This window comes from Nelumbo nucifera, chromosome 4, assembly GCF_055504915.1.
Source record: "Nelumbo nucifera cultivar China Antique chromosome 4, China Antique-T2T, whole genome shotgun sequence".
In the NCBI taxonomy this organism is placed as follows: domain Eukaryota; kingdom Viridiplantae; phylum Streptophyta; class Magnoliopsida; order Proteales; family Nelumbonaceae; genus Nelumbo; species Nelumbo nucifera.
The window spans coordinates 92048493-92067332 of NC_142652.1; the positions used below are offsets into that span (position 1 = coordinate 92048493).

The 18840-nt window shown below is 37.8% G+C and overlaps 1 protein-coding gene across 7 annotated transcripts; it reads left to right on the plus strand.

Moving 5' to 3' along the window:
* Positions 1-287: 287 nt before the first annotated feature.
* LOC104611221 (protein SHOU4-like) lies at positions 288-14687 on the plus strand. Of its 7 annotated transcripts, XM_088902371.1 has the most exons (6): positions 297-588; positions 1040-1204; positions 4969-5124; positions 7056-13838; positions 13932-14142; positions 14251-14687. In XM_088902371.1, exons 4-6 carry the CDS (start codon positions 13527-13529, stop codon positions 14493-14495), a joined length of 768 nt encoding a protein of 255 aa, XP_088758497.1. In that variant the 5' UTR covers positions 297-588; positions 1040-1204; positions 4969-5124; positions 7056-13526; the 3' UTR covers positions 14496-14687. The 7 variants fall into 7 exon arrangements, with proteins under 7 accessions (XP_088758498.1, XP_088758500.1, XP_088758499.1 ...); XM_088902374.1 differs by lacking the exons at positions 13932-14142; positions 14251-14687 and having other exon boundaries at positions 289-588; positions 7422-7451; positions 7605-12906; XM_088902376.1 differs by lacking the exons at positions 13932-14142; positions 14251-14687 and having other exon boundaries at positions 290-588; positions 7419-7451; positions 7605-12906.
* Positions 14688-18840: the final 4153 nt, after the last annotated feature.

Genomic DNA, 18840 nt, shown 5'->3' on the forward strand with positions numbered 1-18840 from the left:
TGTCAATTTGAAAAGAGTACAAATATAAATATGTACAATACAATACATACAAAATAGGGTAAATTGCATATCATTATCTTGTATTTGGGCCTAGTCTCACTTTGGTACCCAAATTTCAAACGGTGTCAATCCAGTACTTAAACTTTTGAAGTCTGCTAGTTTAATCATTGTCCTTAGCAATCTATTAATTATCTTTATCACCTGATGACATGTGCAATTTAAAACATTTGAAAAATGTCAAACTTACCCTTTAAAATAAAACATTGTCCATCATCATATTCCTTAAAAATCAAGATTAAACCAAAGCAATGGTGAACAACATCAAACCCACCACCAATCTAACTTCTCTCTCCATTCTATTATTATTTCTCTTCTCCTCTCTTCTTCTTCTTCCCTGTTCTCGATCTCTACGTTCTTTTCCTGATAAGTCTAGGGTTGATTGCTTTTGCGAATGACAGATCCAAATCTAGAGTTGCAGGAGGCAGGTTGGGAGGAATTGAGGAAAGAGGCCAGAAAGATCCAAGGGATATCTTAATGTGAAGTCCTCTTCCTACGCTAAGCTCGGAGCAAGGTTTACCCAAGCAGGAGGTATGTCTTCTTTGATCTATTTCCTTCAATCCGTGTTTCTGTAAAACATAGATTAGATTTTCTTCAAGATTAAATTCCAATAGCTACAGTACATGAATATTTGGAACGTTTAATTTAGTGTCGGGTAATGGAATTTGGAAATAGTGTAGGACCCAAATGGGGAGATCAAAGCTGGTGTGTTTCGTTTGTGGTATAAATCTGGTTAAAATGAAATGAAAAGGGGAAAAGGGGAAATTAAGAAAATAGTGAGCTTATGTACGTTCTTATTTAGTGTTTAGTTTTAGTAACATGAAGCTTCGGTTGGGCTTGGTTTATTATGTAAATGGCATTGTTTTTGTAGGAGGTTATATTAATTTCTTGATACTGCTTCTTGTTCAACCATTTCAAGCTTGAGCTGTTTAGAGTGCTTTATTGGTTGTTGTCTATTATGTTGATTGTACAAATGTTTCAGGTTATGCAGATATTGGGTCACCCACTCTTGGGTCCAAGTCTATTGATTCAATCTTTGTTTGATACCAATGATGCCATGAGCCGATGTGCTACATCTGCAGCACTTACTACCTCTGTAACACAGAAACTAGCAAGGCACAGAGATATACTTCATGAGTTTACACAGGTTTGTTTGCCTCAAACCCACCATCAATCCCTTTGCTTTTATCAATACGCTTTTAATTAAGAGGTTCGAAGTGTATTTGTGTCCTTTTACATGTCATTTAACGGCAATTAATGGTTTTGGACTAAACTGGGACAGTTGGAGAGTTCAGGTATTGAATTAACACGTTTTGAAATTTGGGTACCAAAGTGAAATTAGACTCTAAGTACAGAGTACCAATCTGCTATTTACCCTACAAAATAAAATACAAGATTTTACATTCTACATATTTGTATTTCTACTTCTTTCAAACTGAGCCTAAGTGCAAGTAATTTGGACTCGAAATTGATTCAATTTTGCTTCTTCCATGGCGAGTGTTCAGGTCTGTCCATCTATGGAGTGTCCATGGAAGGAGTGAAAAAGATGGTCCAATTTATGATGCAATGCATGCTCAAACCAATCCATCATACAGAATATATAATAGAAGGTAAAGCCTTTGGTAATTTGGGCTATCTATCAAACAAATTGATTTGGTCATCTTTAATTCCATTCTATGTAAAGCCAAATGGAAACTTGTGTCGTTTTAAATCTCTCTAAGGCCTTGTTTGATTTGCGGAAATAGGGGTTTGGAATCGGAATTAGAATGGGCTATTCTAGTTCCAACTGTTTGGTTGGGTGGAATCGGATTCTCATTCCATACCTGGTGGAATAGCATTCCTTCATTTGAGGGAATAGTCATTCCCTCCCCCTTCCTTGGCAATAAAATCCCATTCCTGCTGATTTCAATTCCCATTCTCATTCCAGTCTGAATCAAATAGACCATTCCGATTTCAATTCTAAAGGATTCTGACTCCAATTTTGATTTTAACTGTGAACCAAATGGACCCTAAGTTCAGAATATGCCAGTCTTAGTTGAGTTTTGGTACAGTGGATCAAGTTAACAGGAAAACCAGCATAGACCTGATTCTATCGATTAAGGTTGGACCAGTCTTAGTTGAGTTTTGGTTAACTGGCATTGCAGCATTGAAACATTTGTTGAAATATCCGTAGTTGAATATAGGTGTACCAAGTGTAGGACATGTCTGGTTGAGTCTCATATCACATCCTTAGGTCCTGTTTGGCAATGTTCCGTGAGAACATTTCTATCATTCCTAGTGTTTTCGTAGGGTAGGAATGTGTTTGGTAAAAAAAAAAAGAAAGAAACAAGCTATTCATGCATGAGAACAACACCCAAAGAATGCATTCTTTGGGAGTGATAAATCAACACTCTCAAAGAATGCGTTCCCAGAGAATTAATGGTTCTCACAATGTTAATGCATATTAACGAACACATGCCATTGATTCCCATGTGAGAGAAGGGGTATGTTTGGTATTTCATGCAAAATGATAGAAACAAGCCCTAAACAACCACCTTACGTTCATTCGACACTACCTAATTGCCGCTGCACATCTCAGAGGAGGGAACTCCCTTGGCTCCTATTGCGTTAACAATCAGACAACAAGCGAACGGTACAAAGCTCTGATGACATTTCCGGTCAGATTCATGTAAATAGGTAGGTGTATTCCTTCTCTTCCTACCTTGTTTACTTGTCATTGCTCTGTTTTACTTGTCATTGCTCTAGCTATATTCACCCAAACTAATCTCCAATAACAATCATCTCTAACGGATGCCGAGTTTCCATCATCTGAATTCGTTTGTTCATATTAAGAAATAGTTTTGCTATCCAAACGTCATTCCTGTTTTTGTAGAACAAAAATGTGTTATCGAAAAACACTTTGCCAAACGCCTTTGTTAATCCCGAGGAACAAGAAATAAAATTCTTGTTCTAGTACAAGAATTTTTAAAAGAATAGGAATGGGTGGAAACATGGACAAATAGGGCCTTATTCATCCAGGCCGGATTCACATCCTTATTCATCCCTAGTGGCAGCCCCACCCCTTGTTAGGGGTGAACAAAAAAACTGAAAAACTGAACTGATCGAAACCAAACCAAAAAATTGGTTCCCAACAGATCCTGTGCTCCAACAGATCCAGTCGCGTCTCTCTTAACAGGTAGAGTCTCGCGTGTAAAGCTCGACACATGTCCGTCCGCCTTGGTTCCCAACGGATCCTCTCGCAAAGGAGAGTGTGTCATAGACTCTCTCTTAGGGGGCATTCTTTTAATGGATTTTGGGAGGGGGAAGTTGGTCAATTGGATTTTGATTCCCATTGACCAAGAATCCCATGTTCTTTTTTCATATTTATGCAAGGACCCAGGAAAGTTTATTTTCCTAGGTATAAGTGATACTCATCTCCTGGGTGGATAAATAATTTTTCCACATTGGGAAAAAATTGTCAAGTGCAATACTTGAATAAGACAAAAATGCCCCTTATAATAATGGATTTTTCATTGTCTTGTTTGCTTGGAAAATAAAAGAACAGGGTAAATGAACATGGGTAAAGTCACAGGCAGAGTTTCGCGTCCGTCTCCCTTGTGCTCCAGTCGCGTCTCTCTTAACAGGCAGAGTCTCTTAATTTTACAGTCCCAGTCCGGCTCCTCTGTGCTCCAGTCGCGTCTCTCTTAACAGGCAGGGACTCATTCTTAATCCTACAGTCAAAGTCCGGCTCCCCTGTGCTCCAACTGAGGATCTCTCGCAAAGGAGAGTCTCGCGTATAACATAGTCCGGCTCCCCTGTCCTCCAAAGGATCCAGTCACGTCTCGCAAAGGAGAGTCTGTCAGAGACTCTCTCTTAACAGGCAGAGTCTCGTGTGTAACATAGTCCGGCTCCCCTGTGCTCCAACAGATCCAGTTGCGTGTAACATAGTCACAGGCAGGGCCGCAGATATGGCGGCCCTTTTCTTACAAGTTACGACAGTCTACACAGTCTATACAGTCTCTCAGTCTCTCACAGTCTCTGCTTCCCTCCTCTCTCTTGCAAACCTCTCCACCAACTTCGCCTAAAGGAGAGAGCCCTCTCAATCGGAGAACTCTCTGTTTTTTCACCGCCGCGGAGCAAGTTCTGGAGAGCCCATTGCATCGCGCGGCTTAGTCCCCTGTGCTCTTCTCGACGTCGAAGTGGTATTCTTCCCCACCAACGCCCCCGCCATCATTCCCCTCCACCTGGGAATCTCTCTGAAACCTCCACCTCGGAATGGCCTTCTTCACCACCAACGCCCTCGCCATCATACCTGCCTCCACCGTCGATCGCCACGTACGCCACCAACGCCGCCTGAAGGAGAGATCCCTCTCAATCGGAGAACTCTCTGTTTTTTCCCCTCCACCTCTGGTTCATGATGCTTAGCTGACAGTGTTGCTTGAGCTGAGTTGACTGAGCCATTTGGGAGAAGCTACTAGGAATAGCTTCACTGGATGGTTGGTTTCTTCTTGTGTTATGAGCATGTATTTTTGGCTTTTCAGGTTTTTTCATAAACATGGTTTGAGGGCTTTCCACGTGGGGCGTACCTTGTAATGCCAGAATCCGCTTTGTGAAAGCCCTCCCAAACAGGCACTTAGTTTACTGGCAAAACCAAGTTATTGGATCCTAAATTGCTGTTTTGTTCTCTCTATCTTTATTCTATTTTATCTGAAAAAGAGTATTCTGTGTTGTGAGGTTTTAAACCTGTTTCTTTCATTTTCTCTATCCAAGTATAGATCGAATTCTGCAATGGAATGTTTGCAATTTGCTTTACAGTTTTGTTTCTGAAATCAGTAATACTTGTTTCTTCATCTTGCTTTTGAATGAAGTTACCATTTCTTTCAAAATAAATAAAATTCTTGAAAGGTAATACATTGTATGTCTTCCCTGTAGGTTGTTACCTGTGGCAGCATTCCATTAGAGTCATCGTACCAGAGGGTGCCCAGGTGTGTATATGTATCTACAGAATTATACGAGTATAAAGGATGGGGTGAAAAGTCTGCAAGCTCCAAGCACAGTCCATTTTCATGGGGAGTTAGGCATTCAGAGGTTAGTTTGTTTAGCTTCTTAATGGTATCTAGGCTCTATTTTTATATACTTTTTTGTTCAAATATGGTTCTCCCTTTCAAAACACAAATGTTTATTTTTCACATGCACCATTGGTTTGGTTGGCCGATTTTATGAGTTCTTGAAGTACCGGAATGCTGCATCAATTTCACCATTTCATAATTTACCTATTAACATCCATTTCCCGGCCCGGCCCTAAAGTTTATTAACACAATTACCTTACCTTCTTTGAGTTTCAACTCCTGGTTACTTCCTGAGCTGCTCAACTATCTAATCATGCCATTGTTATTGTTGTTACCTCCAACCCCAAATCCTCCACCACCACTACTATTTTTCCATCTTAGTCGCTGTTGCAGGAAAATCCAAGAAAACAGATTTGTAATGACACTCAAATGAAAATAAAATAGAGATAAAGAGAAAGCAAGCACAGAGAATACACAGATTTACGTGGTTTGGCTTATAGCCTACGTCCATGGGTGAAGGAGGAACAGAAATCCACTATGAAGTAGGTAATGAAGAAAAAATATAGAGTTGTGCTCTCACAGAAAACCCTAAGCCCCAAATACACCCAATGTCTCACTCACATTCCCACAAGACTCAGACTTTTGTATACAAGAGAAAACCCTCGAAATACATAACTCTTTGTATTCGGTTCGGACCTATAAGATGAATATGGGTTGGGTACCCTAAGCCCCAAATAAACCCAATGTCTCACTCACACCCCCACAAGACTCAGACTTTTGTATACGAGAGAGAAAAACCCCTGAAATAAACGACTCTTCGTATTCGGTTCGGACCTATAAGATGAATATGGGTTGGGTCCAAGCCCTACGCCTCCACCACAAACCACTATGAAATTTTGCTTTCGGGTTTTTCTCAAATTAATTCGGAGTGGATTCATGAAGCGGGTTGCCACAAAGAAATCAAGGCACAAACATAACAATCGCCACCTTAGCTTGAATTCTCTCAAGCATCACTGAATAGTAACTTCCCTCTACCTTCTCCAACAAAAGCCCTAATGGGAAAACTCAAATGCTGCAAACACCAATCAAGTCCAAGCAATGCTTGAACTTAGCCACAAGAAGAGGCTTTGTTAACATATCAGCTGGGTTATCTGCAGTACCAATCTTCTTCACAATGATATCTCCTTGTTCTACAACATCACGAACAAAATGGTACCTCACGTCAAAGTGTTTTGTCCTCTCATGGTACATTTGATCCTTAGTCAGATGAATAGCACTCTGACTATCACAGTAAACAACAGTCACCTTTAGACCCAAACTGAGTTCACCAAACAAACCTCTCAACCAAATGGCTTCTTTAACTGCCTCAGTCACTACCATACTCAACTTCAATAGTAGATAAAGCAAATGTAGACTGTAAAGTAGCTTTCCAACTAACAACACAACCACCAATAGAAAATACATAACCTATGAGTGATCTTCTCCTGTCAAGATCACCCGCATAATCTGAATCAACATAACCCATCAAACTGTCACAACTCCTCCCAAACTCCAAACAAGTATCTGATGTACCTTTCAGGTATCTAAGAATCCACTTCACTGCCTGCCAATGTGTCTTGTTAGGACATGACATATATCTGCTCACCATACTAACTGCATGTAAAATATTAGGTCGTGTGTAAACCATGGCATACATAATACTCCCAACTGCACTGGAGTAGGGAACATGTGACATATTTTTATTCTTCATCTGTCTGTGGTGACAAATTTGCTGAAAGTCTGAAATGGGCATATGAGTAATACCTTTTCAACATACTTCTATTGAGTCAAATACAACTTCCCTACTTTTCGATCCATCTGAATCTTCATGCCAAGAATTTTTCTTTGTTGCATCCAAATCTTTCATTTTGAACTCACCACTCAACTGTGTTTTTAATTTATTGATCTCAGATATTAATCTTGCTGCAATGAGCATATCATCAACATAAAGCAACAAGTGAACAAGAGAATCATCTACAAGTTTCCTGAAATAAACACAACTATTATACTTGCAACTAGAATAACCAAGAGCCACTATAATAGAGTCAAATCTTCTATACCATTGCCTAGGAGATTGTTTTAAGCCATATAGAGATTTTTTTAACAAGCAAACGTGGTCTTTCATCCCTTCAACAACAAAACCCTCGGATTGATGCATATAAATTTGTTCAGCATAACCATATCTCTGGGGAGGTCTAATCTCTCTCCTTGTTCCACCTGTAGCAATAGAATACTGTTCCTCTTCTTTCTCTTGTACATGTTCTTCTATCTCAGTAGAAATGGGCACCTGGACTGATGTAAGCTAAGGTGAGAAAACACTTTTAACTTCTAACTCCACCATCTTTCCTTAACCTTGTGTTTTATTTACATCATAAGAATTTGAAGACTCCTTTCTTGGGTTAAGCATAGTTGATTCATCAAAAGTAACATCTCTACTAACTATGAATTTTGGTGATTTAGGATGAGGATACCACAAACTGTATCCACACCTTAAGCATAACCAAGAAATATGCACTTCTTGGCCCTAGGCTCAAACTTGCCTTCATTAACATGTGCATATGCTGAACAACCAAATATTTTTAAAGTTGAATAATTAGGAGGGTTGCCAGACCATACCTTTTCTGGAGTCTTACATTCAATGGTTGTAGATGGAGATCGATTTACCAGGTGACAAGTCATATTAACTGCTTTCGCCCAAAAATCCTTTGAGAGACCAGCATTTGACAACATGCACCTTGCTCTCTCTAATAGAGTTTTGTTCATATGTTCTGCAACTCCATTCTACTGCAGTGTTTTGACAACAGTACGATGCCTTATAATGCCTTCATTTTTGCAAAACTCATTAAATTCATTTTCACAAAACTCTAAACCATTATCTGTTCTCAACCGCTTGACCTGTTTTTCTGTTTGCTTTTCAAGCAAAGTTTTGCAATGTTTAAAAGTCACAAATACATCATTCTTATGCTTCAGAAAATAAACCCATACCTTCCTGGAGTAATCATCGATGATGGTAAGAAGATATCGAGCACCACCCTTTTATGGAACTTGTGAAGGTCCCCATAGATCTAAGTGAACATAATCCAAAGTGCCCTTTGTCCTATGAACGGCTGTACTGAAACTAGTTCTTTTCTGTTTCCCAAAAAAACAATGTTCATAGAAGTCAAGATTTACTATACTTTCGCCACAAAGAAGGCCTCTCCTACTTAACATAGTAAGTCCCCTTTCACTCATATGTCCTAGCCTCATGTGCCATAACTTGGTGGTGTCAGACTCAGATAGAGATGATGTAAAATTGCAATTGAACCTGTGATAGTAGTACCCTGCAGCACATACAGACTTCCTATCTTCATGCCTTTCATCACAACAGGAGCACCCCTATTGATTTTCAGAACTCCACCTTCAGCTGAATATTTACACCCTTCAGCATCTAGAGTGCCAAGAAAGATGGAATTTTTCTTTAAGTCCGGTACATTTGTTAATGTTCTCACAACACCATCATGCATTCTGATTCAAATTGTTCCTTTTCCCACAGTTTTACAGGAGACATTATTACCCATCAATACAACTCCACCATTAATAGATTTGTAGGTGGAGAATTAGTCCCTGTTGGGACACATATGGTAGGAACAACCTGAATCCAGAATCCATTCATCCTTGGATCTTGTTCTATCATCTGCCACTAAGAGAATATCCACATTCTCATCCTCGGCCACAGTAGCCTCTGTAGAGTTATTTTTGTTTTCTTTTCTTCATTTTGGTTTTTATTTTTCAACTTATAACATTCTGACTTAATGTTCCTTTTCTTGTGACAGTAGTTACAGGTCAAGTTCTTATGTCTAGATTTTGATCTAGACTTAGATTTAATACTTGAGCCATTATCCTTAGACCTCCCTCTTGCAAACAATCTAGAGTCTTGACTATCACCCTATTCATAGTCAAATATTTATCAATCACCTCTTTAGAGAGTAATGCCTTTTTAACATCCTCTGTACTAATGGTGTCTCTTCCATAGATGAGAAACTCTCTATAAGACTTATACGAGGGTGGTAAGTAACAAAGTAACAAAAGGGCTTTGTCTTCATCTTCAACCTTAACATCAATATTTTGCAGGTCCATGATAATAGAGTTAAATTCATCAATGAGATTTTATGGGTGTACCTTTAGCCATCCAAAATAGGAACAGTTTTTCTCCTTCCCGTACAGATCTTTGTGTAGTCTGTATTGACCCAAGATGGCATGCATCTTGACTTGCCAAATACTGAAACTGATGCTACCATCGAACTTCTCAATATCAAACTTTATTGATGACATTATAAGTGCCAAATGAAAAATAGGGTTTTGATACCAGTTTGTTGCATGAAAACCCAAGAAAACAGATTCGTAATGGTACTCAAATGAAAATAAAACAAAGATAAAGAGAAAGCAAGCACAAAGAACACACAGATTTACGTGGTTCGGCTTATAGCCTATATCCATGGGCGAAGGAGGAACAGAAATCCACTATGAAGTAGGTAATGGAGAAGAAATATAGAGTTGTGCTCTCATAGAAAACCCTAAGCCCCAAATACGTCCAATGTCTCACTCTCACTCCCACAAGACTCAGACTTCTGTATACAAGAGAGAAAACCCCCGAAATACATGACTCTTCATATTCGGTTCGGACCTATAAGATGAATATGGGTCGGGTCTAAGCCCTACGCATCCACCACAAACCACTATGAAAATTTTCCTTCGGGTTTTTCTCAAATCAATTCGGAGTGGATTCATTAAGTGGGTCGCCACAAAGAATTCAAGGCACAAACATAACAGTCGCCACCTCTAACCCCAACTCCTCTATGACTTAATTCCCATCCCAATTTGAGCAAAGCCGACATTTCTGCCACCGTTGCCATCTGGTTGTTCTCGAGCTTTTGAGTCAATTAACGTAAAGGGAATTTGCTGCAAAAGACAATCCGTGACCATCGATCGAACAATGGACAATGGGCTTCCACTATCGTCGATCGATGTCTACTTCTCGCTATCGGAGTGACAGATTGGGGGAGCTTCAGGCGATGCCTTACATTTCTGATTATTCCTCGAGACCATGGGGAGTTTGGGCTCGACGGATCGATGTGGTCGCCCAGAGGGGTTTTAGGGAGGCTCTTAGCAGGGGGATGAAAAGATCAAGGAGTGGGGATGGAGTATACTGACGGCCATTGAAGGTGGAGACAACCTTGGGGGAGAGGTCGAGGGAACTTACGAGGTCGGCATTATCTAAATATTTATTTATTTAATAAAATTAGAGTATTTTATTTATTTTTATTTATTACTTTTTTATTAGGAGAATGTCGGTTCAGCCCAAGGTCAGAATTTTTAGGGACAAAGTATAGTTGGGGTGGGTGCCAGCTCGGAATTGATGCCAATTCATAGGCGAGCATTAGTGTATAGAGTTGGGGATTTTCACATTTTGAATGTTTATACCTCTGTAGTGGAAATTAGATATGTGCATTGGGCCTGTCTGTACTTCTCTGCTTTTTTATTTTATTTTTAAATTATTTATTTAGTTAAGAAAGAATGATTTACTAACAAACTATAATTACTAGCAAAAAAGGTAACTAGATTAGGGTTATCAATGGGTTGGGTCTACCTAAACTTGTTCATGGGTCGGTTAGCCCAACGGGCTGACCCATCCCGAGCCATTATTAAGTCGAATTTGGTCATAATTTTAGGCCCATGGACTCGAGCCCAGGCCTAATGTGTGTGATTTTTTATAACTTTTATCATATGTTTATGTTTGAAATAGTAAATTTGATAGATAATATTAAGTAAAAATGTTTGACGTATTAATATATAAATAAATAAGATAATATTATAATATTATTTTAATAGTCTTTGTTGTCTTATGCTGAGCATCGACCTTTCACCTACATGAAGAAGGTAGTGCCTAAGTTTTTTGTTTACTTTTCTCTTTATCTTCTTTACTCGTGCTTAGCATTGGCCTTTTTGCTAGTACCTATTATAAAAGAGAGAGTTTCATGCTCTCCCTTTTCTCCATGATGTAAGTTTTGTTTTTCAAAATTATCCTTATAAATTTTTAAAATTTGTTCTTTACTAAGTATCTATATATTTATATTATTATATAATGTGACACTAAATTTCTAATTATTTAAATAATACTATCATGGGGGACAAATGTAATTATAATATTGTTTTTCTTTTATACTTGTTATTGAATATTTAACTATTTACAATCATACCATCTCTTTCTTCTCTCTCACGTAATTCTCAATTGACCCATTATTGTACCTTTGTGACCGACAATAAAAAATTCTACACGAAAGTAAAAAGTAAAAGACAAATAATGTTTATCCAACTAACAGAAGTGATTATCTACTCTCTAGATTTCTTTTTTTTTTATATTATTGATAATTATTGACTAGAATATTTATCATGTAATTAATTGTTCTTCAAAGTTGTAATAATCTTTGTACATTAGAGTTATGAAAAAAAACTAAGTTTGTGATTTTGCCTTGATTTTATTTTAATAACTATATTAAATAATGATTACTACTAAATTTCTTTTCACATTAGCTAGTAGCGAAAAAAAGTTGATGGGGATACTCTTCTTGCTTTATGTCGTCAATTCTTTTCTATGTTGATTTGTTTTTCGAAAAATCTATTGTACGGGAAAGACATGGTACTTAGTCTAAGCTTTGACCAATCAATACACTATCATTACCATGGATTTTGATTAATATCACCTGATTGGTCGTGTGGTCGTAAACTTTTTCTATATCATATATTTCCAGTATTATAGTTCTCATTAAGGCTTTTAAAACTGAATCTGTTAATAAATAGGTTAGAGGTTTGGTTTTTGGGTCAAACGGTTCGATCATTGAATAGACGATTCATTTTGACAATAAAAATTAAAAATTTTAAAAACTATCAAAACCGTTTGTTGGTTTGAACAATTTAAACAGTTTGATCACTCAGGTCAACGATTTATTGACTAAATCAACAATTTTTGAAGAAATTATAGTTCTGGGGCAGAACATATCGATTCCCAATTTTTCTAATCCGACCGTCCGGTCCAATCCGATTTTAAAAACCATGATTCTCAGCCCTTTGTTTCCCTTTGAATCCTTGTCAAGTGTCCCAAATGTTAATCAATGGTTCCATATTCTCCTCCCAAACAAGTCACATCATCATCATCTAAACATCAAGCGACAACTATAAGAGGTCGGCGCTTGAATCTTTACTTTCTACTTTGGCCATGTCTTTGTGGGTCAGTCCCTTCAACTATAAATGGTATTGCAGTAAACAAATCTTAGTCAACTTTCTCTCATTTTATCATGTACAGTGTAATTATTACTAAGTTCCTTCAAATGGTTTCATTTCTGACTCGTTTGAACTTAACGGGATAAAGAGATTGGACTAGAAAGGATAAAATTAGAGATGAAGTCTTTCAAAGTGGGGTTGTCAATGGATCAGGTTTTGATTCAATCGGATCTGATCCAATATGAATGAATATATTACAAATAACCGAGATCCAATCCAATCCAATTCAATTCATTTTAATGTAGATCGTTCTAACCTAATTAAATAAAAAATTTCCATTCCATTCCATTCTCAAATTTAATAAAACTGTTATTACAAAATATGATAAAACTCAGAAAATTAAACAGAAACTACAGAATAGAAAAATACAGAAATTACGGAAAATCATAAAAATTGTAGGACGAATAGCAGAATTTACAAAAAAAAAAAAAGAGAAAAAAGAAAATATAAAAAGTGCCAAAAATTGCAAAATAGTATAAAAATTGTAAAAAAGTATCGTAGATTAATTATGAAAGAAAGATAGATAGCAAAAGTTAGAGAAAAACATAAAAAATGCGGAAACTAAATGGCCCAAGCCTTCTTCTATCTCTTCTATCTAAGAAGGGACAACCGGATAATAAATAATTTTCTCCCATGTGAGTTCATTCAAATATTTAATATAAAATATTTGTATAAAGAATAAATAATATTAATTACATATAATTTATGATACATAATAAATATAATATATTGCCGAACCGGGCCGAAAATGATCACACCTAATAGGCATCAAGTATATATGCCCCACGGGCCTCACAGGAGAGGCTACAACCACTCGAACCTCTGACTTCATAAACTTTTAAATAGCCCCTTACATACAATACCCAACAAATGCACCTAATTCGGATTCACACCCAAACGCACCCTCTGAATTCCGATCCAACTACCGTTCACCACTTCCAACTCCCAACTCCCAACTCCCAAAACCAGCGAGTCAGCACTCAGCGCAGCCCACTCTACTCCCCTCTTCCAACTAAAAACTGAAAACCTAACGGCCTCATCCTCCCAAATTTGATCTCCCTTTCTATGTCGGACACAAGTCGCCGGAGTCTAACTCCGGTAAAAGGCCGGAAAATTAGACCCCCGCAACCCCGGGCGTCGTCTCACCGGCGAACTCCGACTCCTCGGCGATCGAAACCGTCAAAGCCCATCAAAATTCTGCAGCGTTGCTCATCGGAACCAATCCTTTGGACCGCGGCTCCGGGATTGATCTTGAACGACGAAGAAGACCGTTGGCCGAACACCAATATTCTACTCTATCGGCCCCACACATGTGTAGACATCTTCAAGACAACATCTCCCCTCTCATCTCCGGCATCTTTTCATGATAATACAGAGGTAGATAACACCCATTAGTTTGCAATTCCATCTTTTCTCTTGATCAATAATTCATTGAAGAATAAATTCCAGAATTCTGGGCATTTTCTGCAGGGAAACTACAGCAAGGATGCGAAGGTGGTGGTGAATGTAACGGTGGAAGGAAGTCCGGGACCGGTCCGGGCCATGGTCCGATTGTGTTCGACGGTAGAAGAGATGATAAGGCTTGTCGCTCACAGGTATAACGAGGAAGGGCGAAGCCCTCTGCTAGATGGAAATGCCGCTTCTTCATTCGAGTTGTTTCAGTCCTACTTCAGCCTTGAAAGTAAGCTCTGCCTTTCCTTTTCTTCGATCATGGAAACTGGGAATTAATCAAGCGAAAGCATTTCGACCTATGATTGCGAACTATAGTTTGAATCCCGTGTTTTGGCAGGTATCGATAAGACGGAGAAGATTGGGGATGTTGGGACCAGAAACTTCTACCTGCGCAAGAGCGGCAGTTGTTACAGTGAAGAGGTTGTTTCTTCAAGAGGGAATGCTACCGTGTCAGCGTCGCCTGTGATGCCATTACAACCTTTCCTCCAGTTCATGTCTTTCATTGTCCCAAAGATGGTGGGTAAAATCAGTAGAAGAACGCGCAAGCTTTGGAAAATCTTGGGTTGTATCCAATGTGGATAAACCAGAGCCTATCACCCACCTTCTCATCTCTCTTTATCTCTGGTGTCTGTGAAAGAAAGCTCACTTTGATCATGTCAATGATGAAGACAATATTTCAATCCAAGTTGATGTCAATTGCACAGAACAGATGTTATATATAAATGTAGCTTGATTAAGATGATTTTTGAAAATAAACAAAGTTGTCATATCAAATCTCTGTTCTCTACCCTTTGTTTTTACGGAAAACAGAGCATTCTCCACGTTTTATCACGAAAATCCAATATGTTTCTTTTATGGTTGCACCCTCTAATTTCCATAAACATATGATAAGAATTCTTTCTGCTTCTATAGGAATTGTTGAATTGAATATTTGTTGTAAGACGTTTTTATTTTTTATTTTACCCTTAGAATTTCGATTTAAAAGAACTGGCATGACTCAAGATATTCTGCTATCATGGCCATCTCTGTTATATTTTATTTACAGGTTATGGGGAGAATCCAAGCGATCATGGAGGAACGAAAGGAACCGTAGTTAAAAATATTGAAGTTTTGCTCTATAAAATTGAGTGATTTTGGTATATTATGAATTCAAGAAAATTGAGTCAGACATTTGGTTTGAAAACATATTCATGGCTATCTAGGTTTTTCTTTTTCTTTTCTTTTTTTTTTTTCTTGATATGAGAATGGAGATATAAAAACATGTTTTCTTATGTGGTTTGAAAGGAATAGATATTCCGTTAAAAATTCTGATTGAATGAATGTTAGTTTCCATCTCTTATTTTTATCTCTCTTGCAAGTTGAAAGGGGTAGAAGAACTAGTAGCAGACCAAAAAGGACATAGGTTGAAGTCAATGTCTTCAAAATCGGACCCGAAAAACCGGAAATTGGTCATTTGACCGGTTCTGTTTCATCCTAGAACCGTCTTTTTGCCAAAAACCATTGATTTGGTCAGTGAACAGCTGACCCAGGTGGTCGAGTCATCGATTCAAACAACATTTTTGGCTGTTTTTTATTTTTTTTTTTAAATTTTTTGTCAAAACAGGCCATTTGTTTGATTCGAATGATTAAACCGTTCAACTCAAGAACCAGACCCCTAAACAGTTTGTTGTCTGATTTAATTTTAAAAACCTTAATTGAAATAATAAGAAATGATTTAAATACTCATAATTTAATAATGGGCATAACATTAAATATAGAACAGAATGACAACAGGATTCATACACAAGGGCGGAGGCAGGAGTGGTAGAGGGGGGCCATGGCCCCCATGTGCCTTGAAAAACCTCACAATGCCCATTTTAAATCTTGCCTTTATTTCGGTTCCCCTGCTCATGTTAAGAAGCTTTTGGCCCTCATTGATGTTTATTAGTTTTTTGCCCCCTCTACAAAAAATATTAGCTCCGCCCTTGTTCACGAAACCGAACTTTCACAATATTTAGGATAAGGTTAGGATGATAATGATTTTTATTTATACTTTGGACCCCGAGTCCACTTGAATATGGCTTTCTGTAATCCATAAGGGATTTAAAGAAAAACTTGAGGGTTTATAGGGTTTAGAAAATTTCGATCTATGCATTAAACACAAAATAGTAGTCCAAGTCAATCCTTTCAAAATAAAAATATATTTGTGAAAATTATGGTGTACTCCATTTTACAAATTTTCATTTATTTAATTTTGTAAAACACCTACCTATGAGCTATGACACACATATCCTCCATTGCCCCACTGTTGACAAATTGGAATTAACAATTTGCCCAACATATTTCTATTTGCCAACTCCACCTGAATGTAGATTTTGATGCATCCATAAGAGCTTTGAAGAAGTACTTGTACGAGGATTTATAAAAATTTCCCATTTGTACACAAAATACCAAGTCAGCCTTAAACATGTTTCTAGTTTTTAATCGTCTTTTTATTGGTTTCAGATTTCAGAAAACCAAAAAAAAACACAGAAATAGGATTATATTTCTGTCGAAGTCAAACATAACTTCACATAAATTTTGAGCTTTCTGTTTCTAAAATGCACAGTGATCCAATATCAAAGACAGCCTCATATGAATTTGTGTGTACTGTGAAGGTAAAACACTGCAACTTCAGACTGCAATTTAAAGTTTTCTTGGGCCGACTAAGTATATAATTTGTTAAAATTTTTAACATATATATCTTTATTGTTCAATGCTCACAAATCCTATATATCCAACCAAGGTTTTAAAAACGATCCGTAAACAGAATTGCTTTCATGCTTTGGTCTCTATTTTCTGGATTAACAGACTATTTGAGTTAAGGCCCCATTCGTTTTTTGGAAAGTTATTTATCCGGGTAAATATTTCTCAGGAAACACTTATCTGGATAAGTATATCTATCCATGTTTTTTTATTTCTTAGGTAAATAAGATAATGACCGTTTTAGCCATAAAAGGCCATTATTAATAGAGGCAATTTTGTTACAGGAAAGTGATACCCAGGAAAAAAAATTTCCATAGACCCCATATAAATCTGAAAAAAAGAACATGGACATTTTGGTCCATGGGAACTAAAAACCCATTGACCAACTTCCCTCATCTCAAAATTCAAAAAACAAACAGGCCCTAAATAGATGTGTACTTAACATCTTAATCTATCTATCTATCTATCTATCTATATATATAGTGAGAGACAAAGAGAGTGAGAAGGTTGAGAAGGAAAGAAAAGAGGAACCCACATTACAATGGCTTGCTGGACAACTGCGCTTACTCTCTTTCTCTCCCTATCTTGTTCTTTCTCTCTCCCCTTCTCTCGCAGATCTGAGATATCATAATTTTATTTTATTTTTGTTTATTTTAAGTCTTAGAAAATAATTTAAATATATTTTATAAAATTGTGAACTGTTGTTCAAGTCAAACGGTTTAATGATCATAGGGCTGTCAATGGGTTGGGCCTTACCTAATGGACTCGATGAAACTGAAATTGATTGTATCGGTTTTGGTTCCAGGATTTAGACTGATGATCTGAGTCTGTTGGGACCGCTTCTACCCAATCCCAAACTGACTCAGATCCGCCTTGGGCCAATGTATAATATTTTCGGCAGATTTATTATAATCAGGCCTTTCAGGTCTGACCCCATGGACCCAACCGGACTGAATTGATTGTATTGATTTTGGTTCCAGGATTTAGACTGATGATCTGAATTGGGTCAGGGCCGCTTCTACCCTATCCCAAACCGATTCAGATCCGACTTGAGCCAATGTGTGGTATTTTCAGCAGGTTTATTATAATAAATTCCATGGGGTCTGACCAAATGGACCCAAGAATCGATTGATTCAGTTTTGGGTCTAAAATTATAATCCCGGATCGGTTCTAAGACCTTATTAGCATTTCTTGTCAGTTTGGGACCGGTTCTACCATGCATGTCCCAACCCGTTGACAGCCCTAAATGATCACATTGTCCAGTTAAAGATTTACTGTCCAATTCAATGTTTTTTGCCATTGGGCTAAACGCCGAGACTGGAAATGGTGGCAGTACATTTTCGTGTGATGATTTTGATTTGCAAAAATCTAAGAAATGAGTTGCAAAATTGGAGAAGGGAAAGGTTTTGTGAGAGAATAACATGAGATGTTCGTTTTGCACTCTACAAATTTGCATTTGTAATCCTTCCAAACAAAGGAAATAAGTGAATATTAGAAACTTTCTAAATCCAAAGTTTAAGTGAAATTAGGAAACCGAGTTTGAGTATGAATACAAGTAGCATGCAGCTTTGTGTATTTAAGCACCAGATCTTCACAAGGAAATAAACAAACTATCTGAGCAAGAAAGTAGAAATACTACTTGAGTTGAGCGACCGATCAGTACTGTCCTAATATAATTCTAAGGTGAAGTATCAAGAAGTCAGATCGAGCTGCAGGGGTTTCGACAATGGAATTAAAAAAGTTGCCGGCTGATTCTTCGACTATACCCAAGGAATGAAGGAATGGCTTTCCCTTTCCCTTTCAGTTGGATTATTTTACTCTCACCAAGTTTCTACTGAAGCACAACAAGTCACCTTCTCTGATTTCTTTGCCGGCGAGGAGAGCAACAACGGGAATCTACAAAAAATCATATTCCCCGTTGTCCACGCTGCCACAGCTGATGAAAGGATGAATCCACGACACAACCGCCCTGAGAGAGGAGATCAAAGTGATGAGTTATTCCGGATCGACCCTGCTGCAGTTGAAAGGATGAATCGCTACCATGATCGCCCCCGAGGATTAAACGATGATCATTTCGGTATATCGACAGAATTGAAGCTGCACGAAGATCCCTGGGTATTAAAGAAGACGCTGACGATAAGCGATGTAGACAACCTTTCTCGGCTTATGCTAAAAAAGGCGTTGGTTCAAGTTCACGTACTCC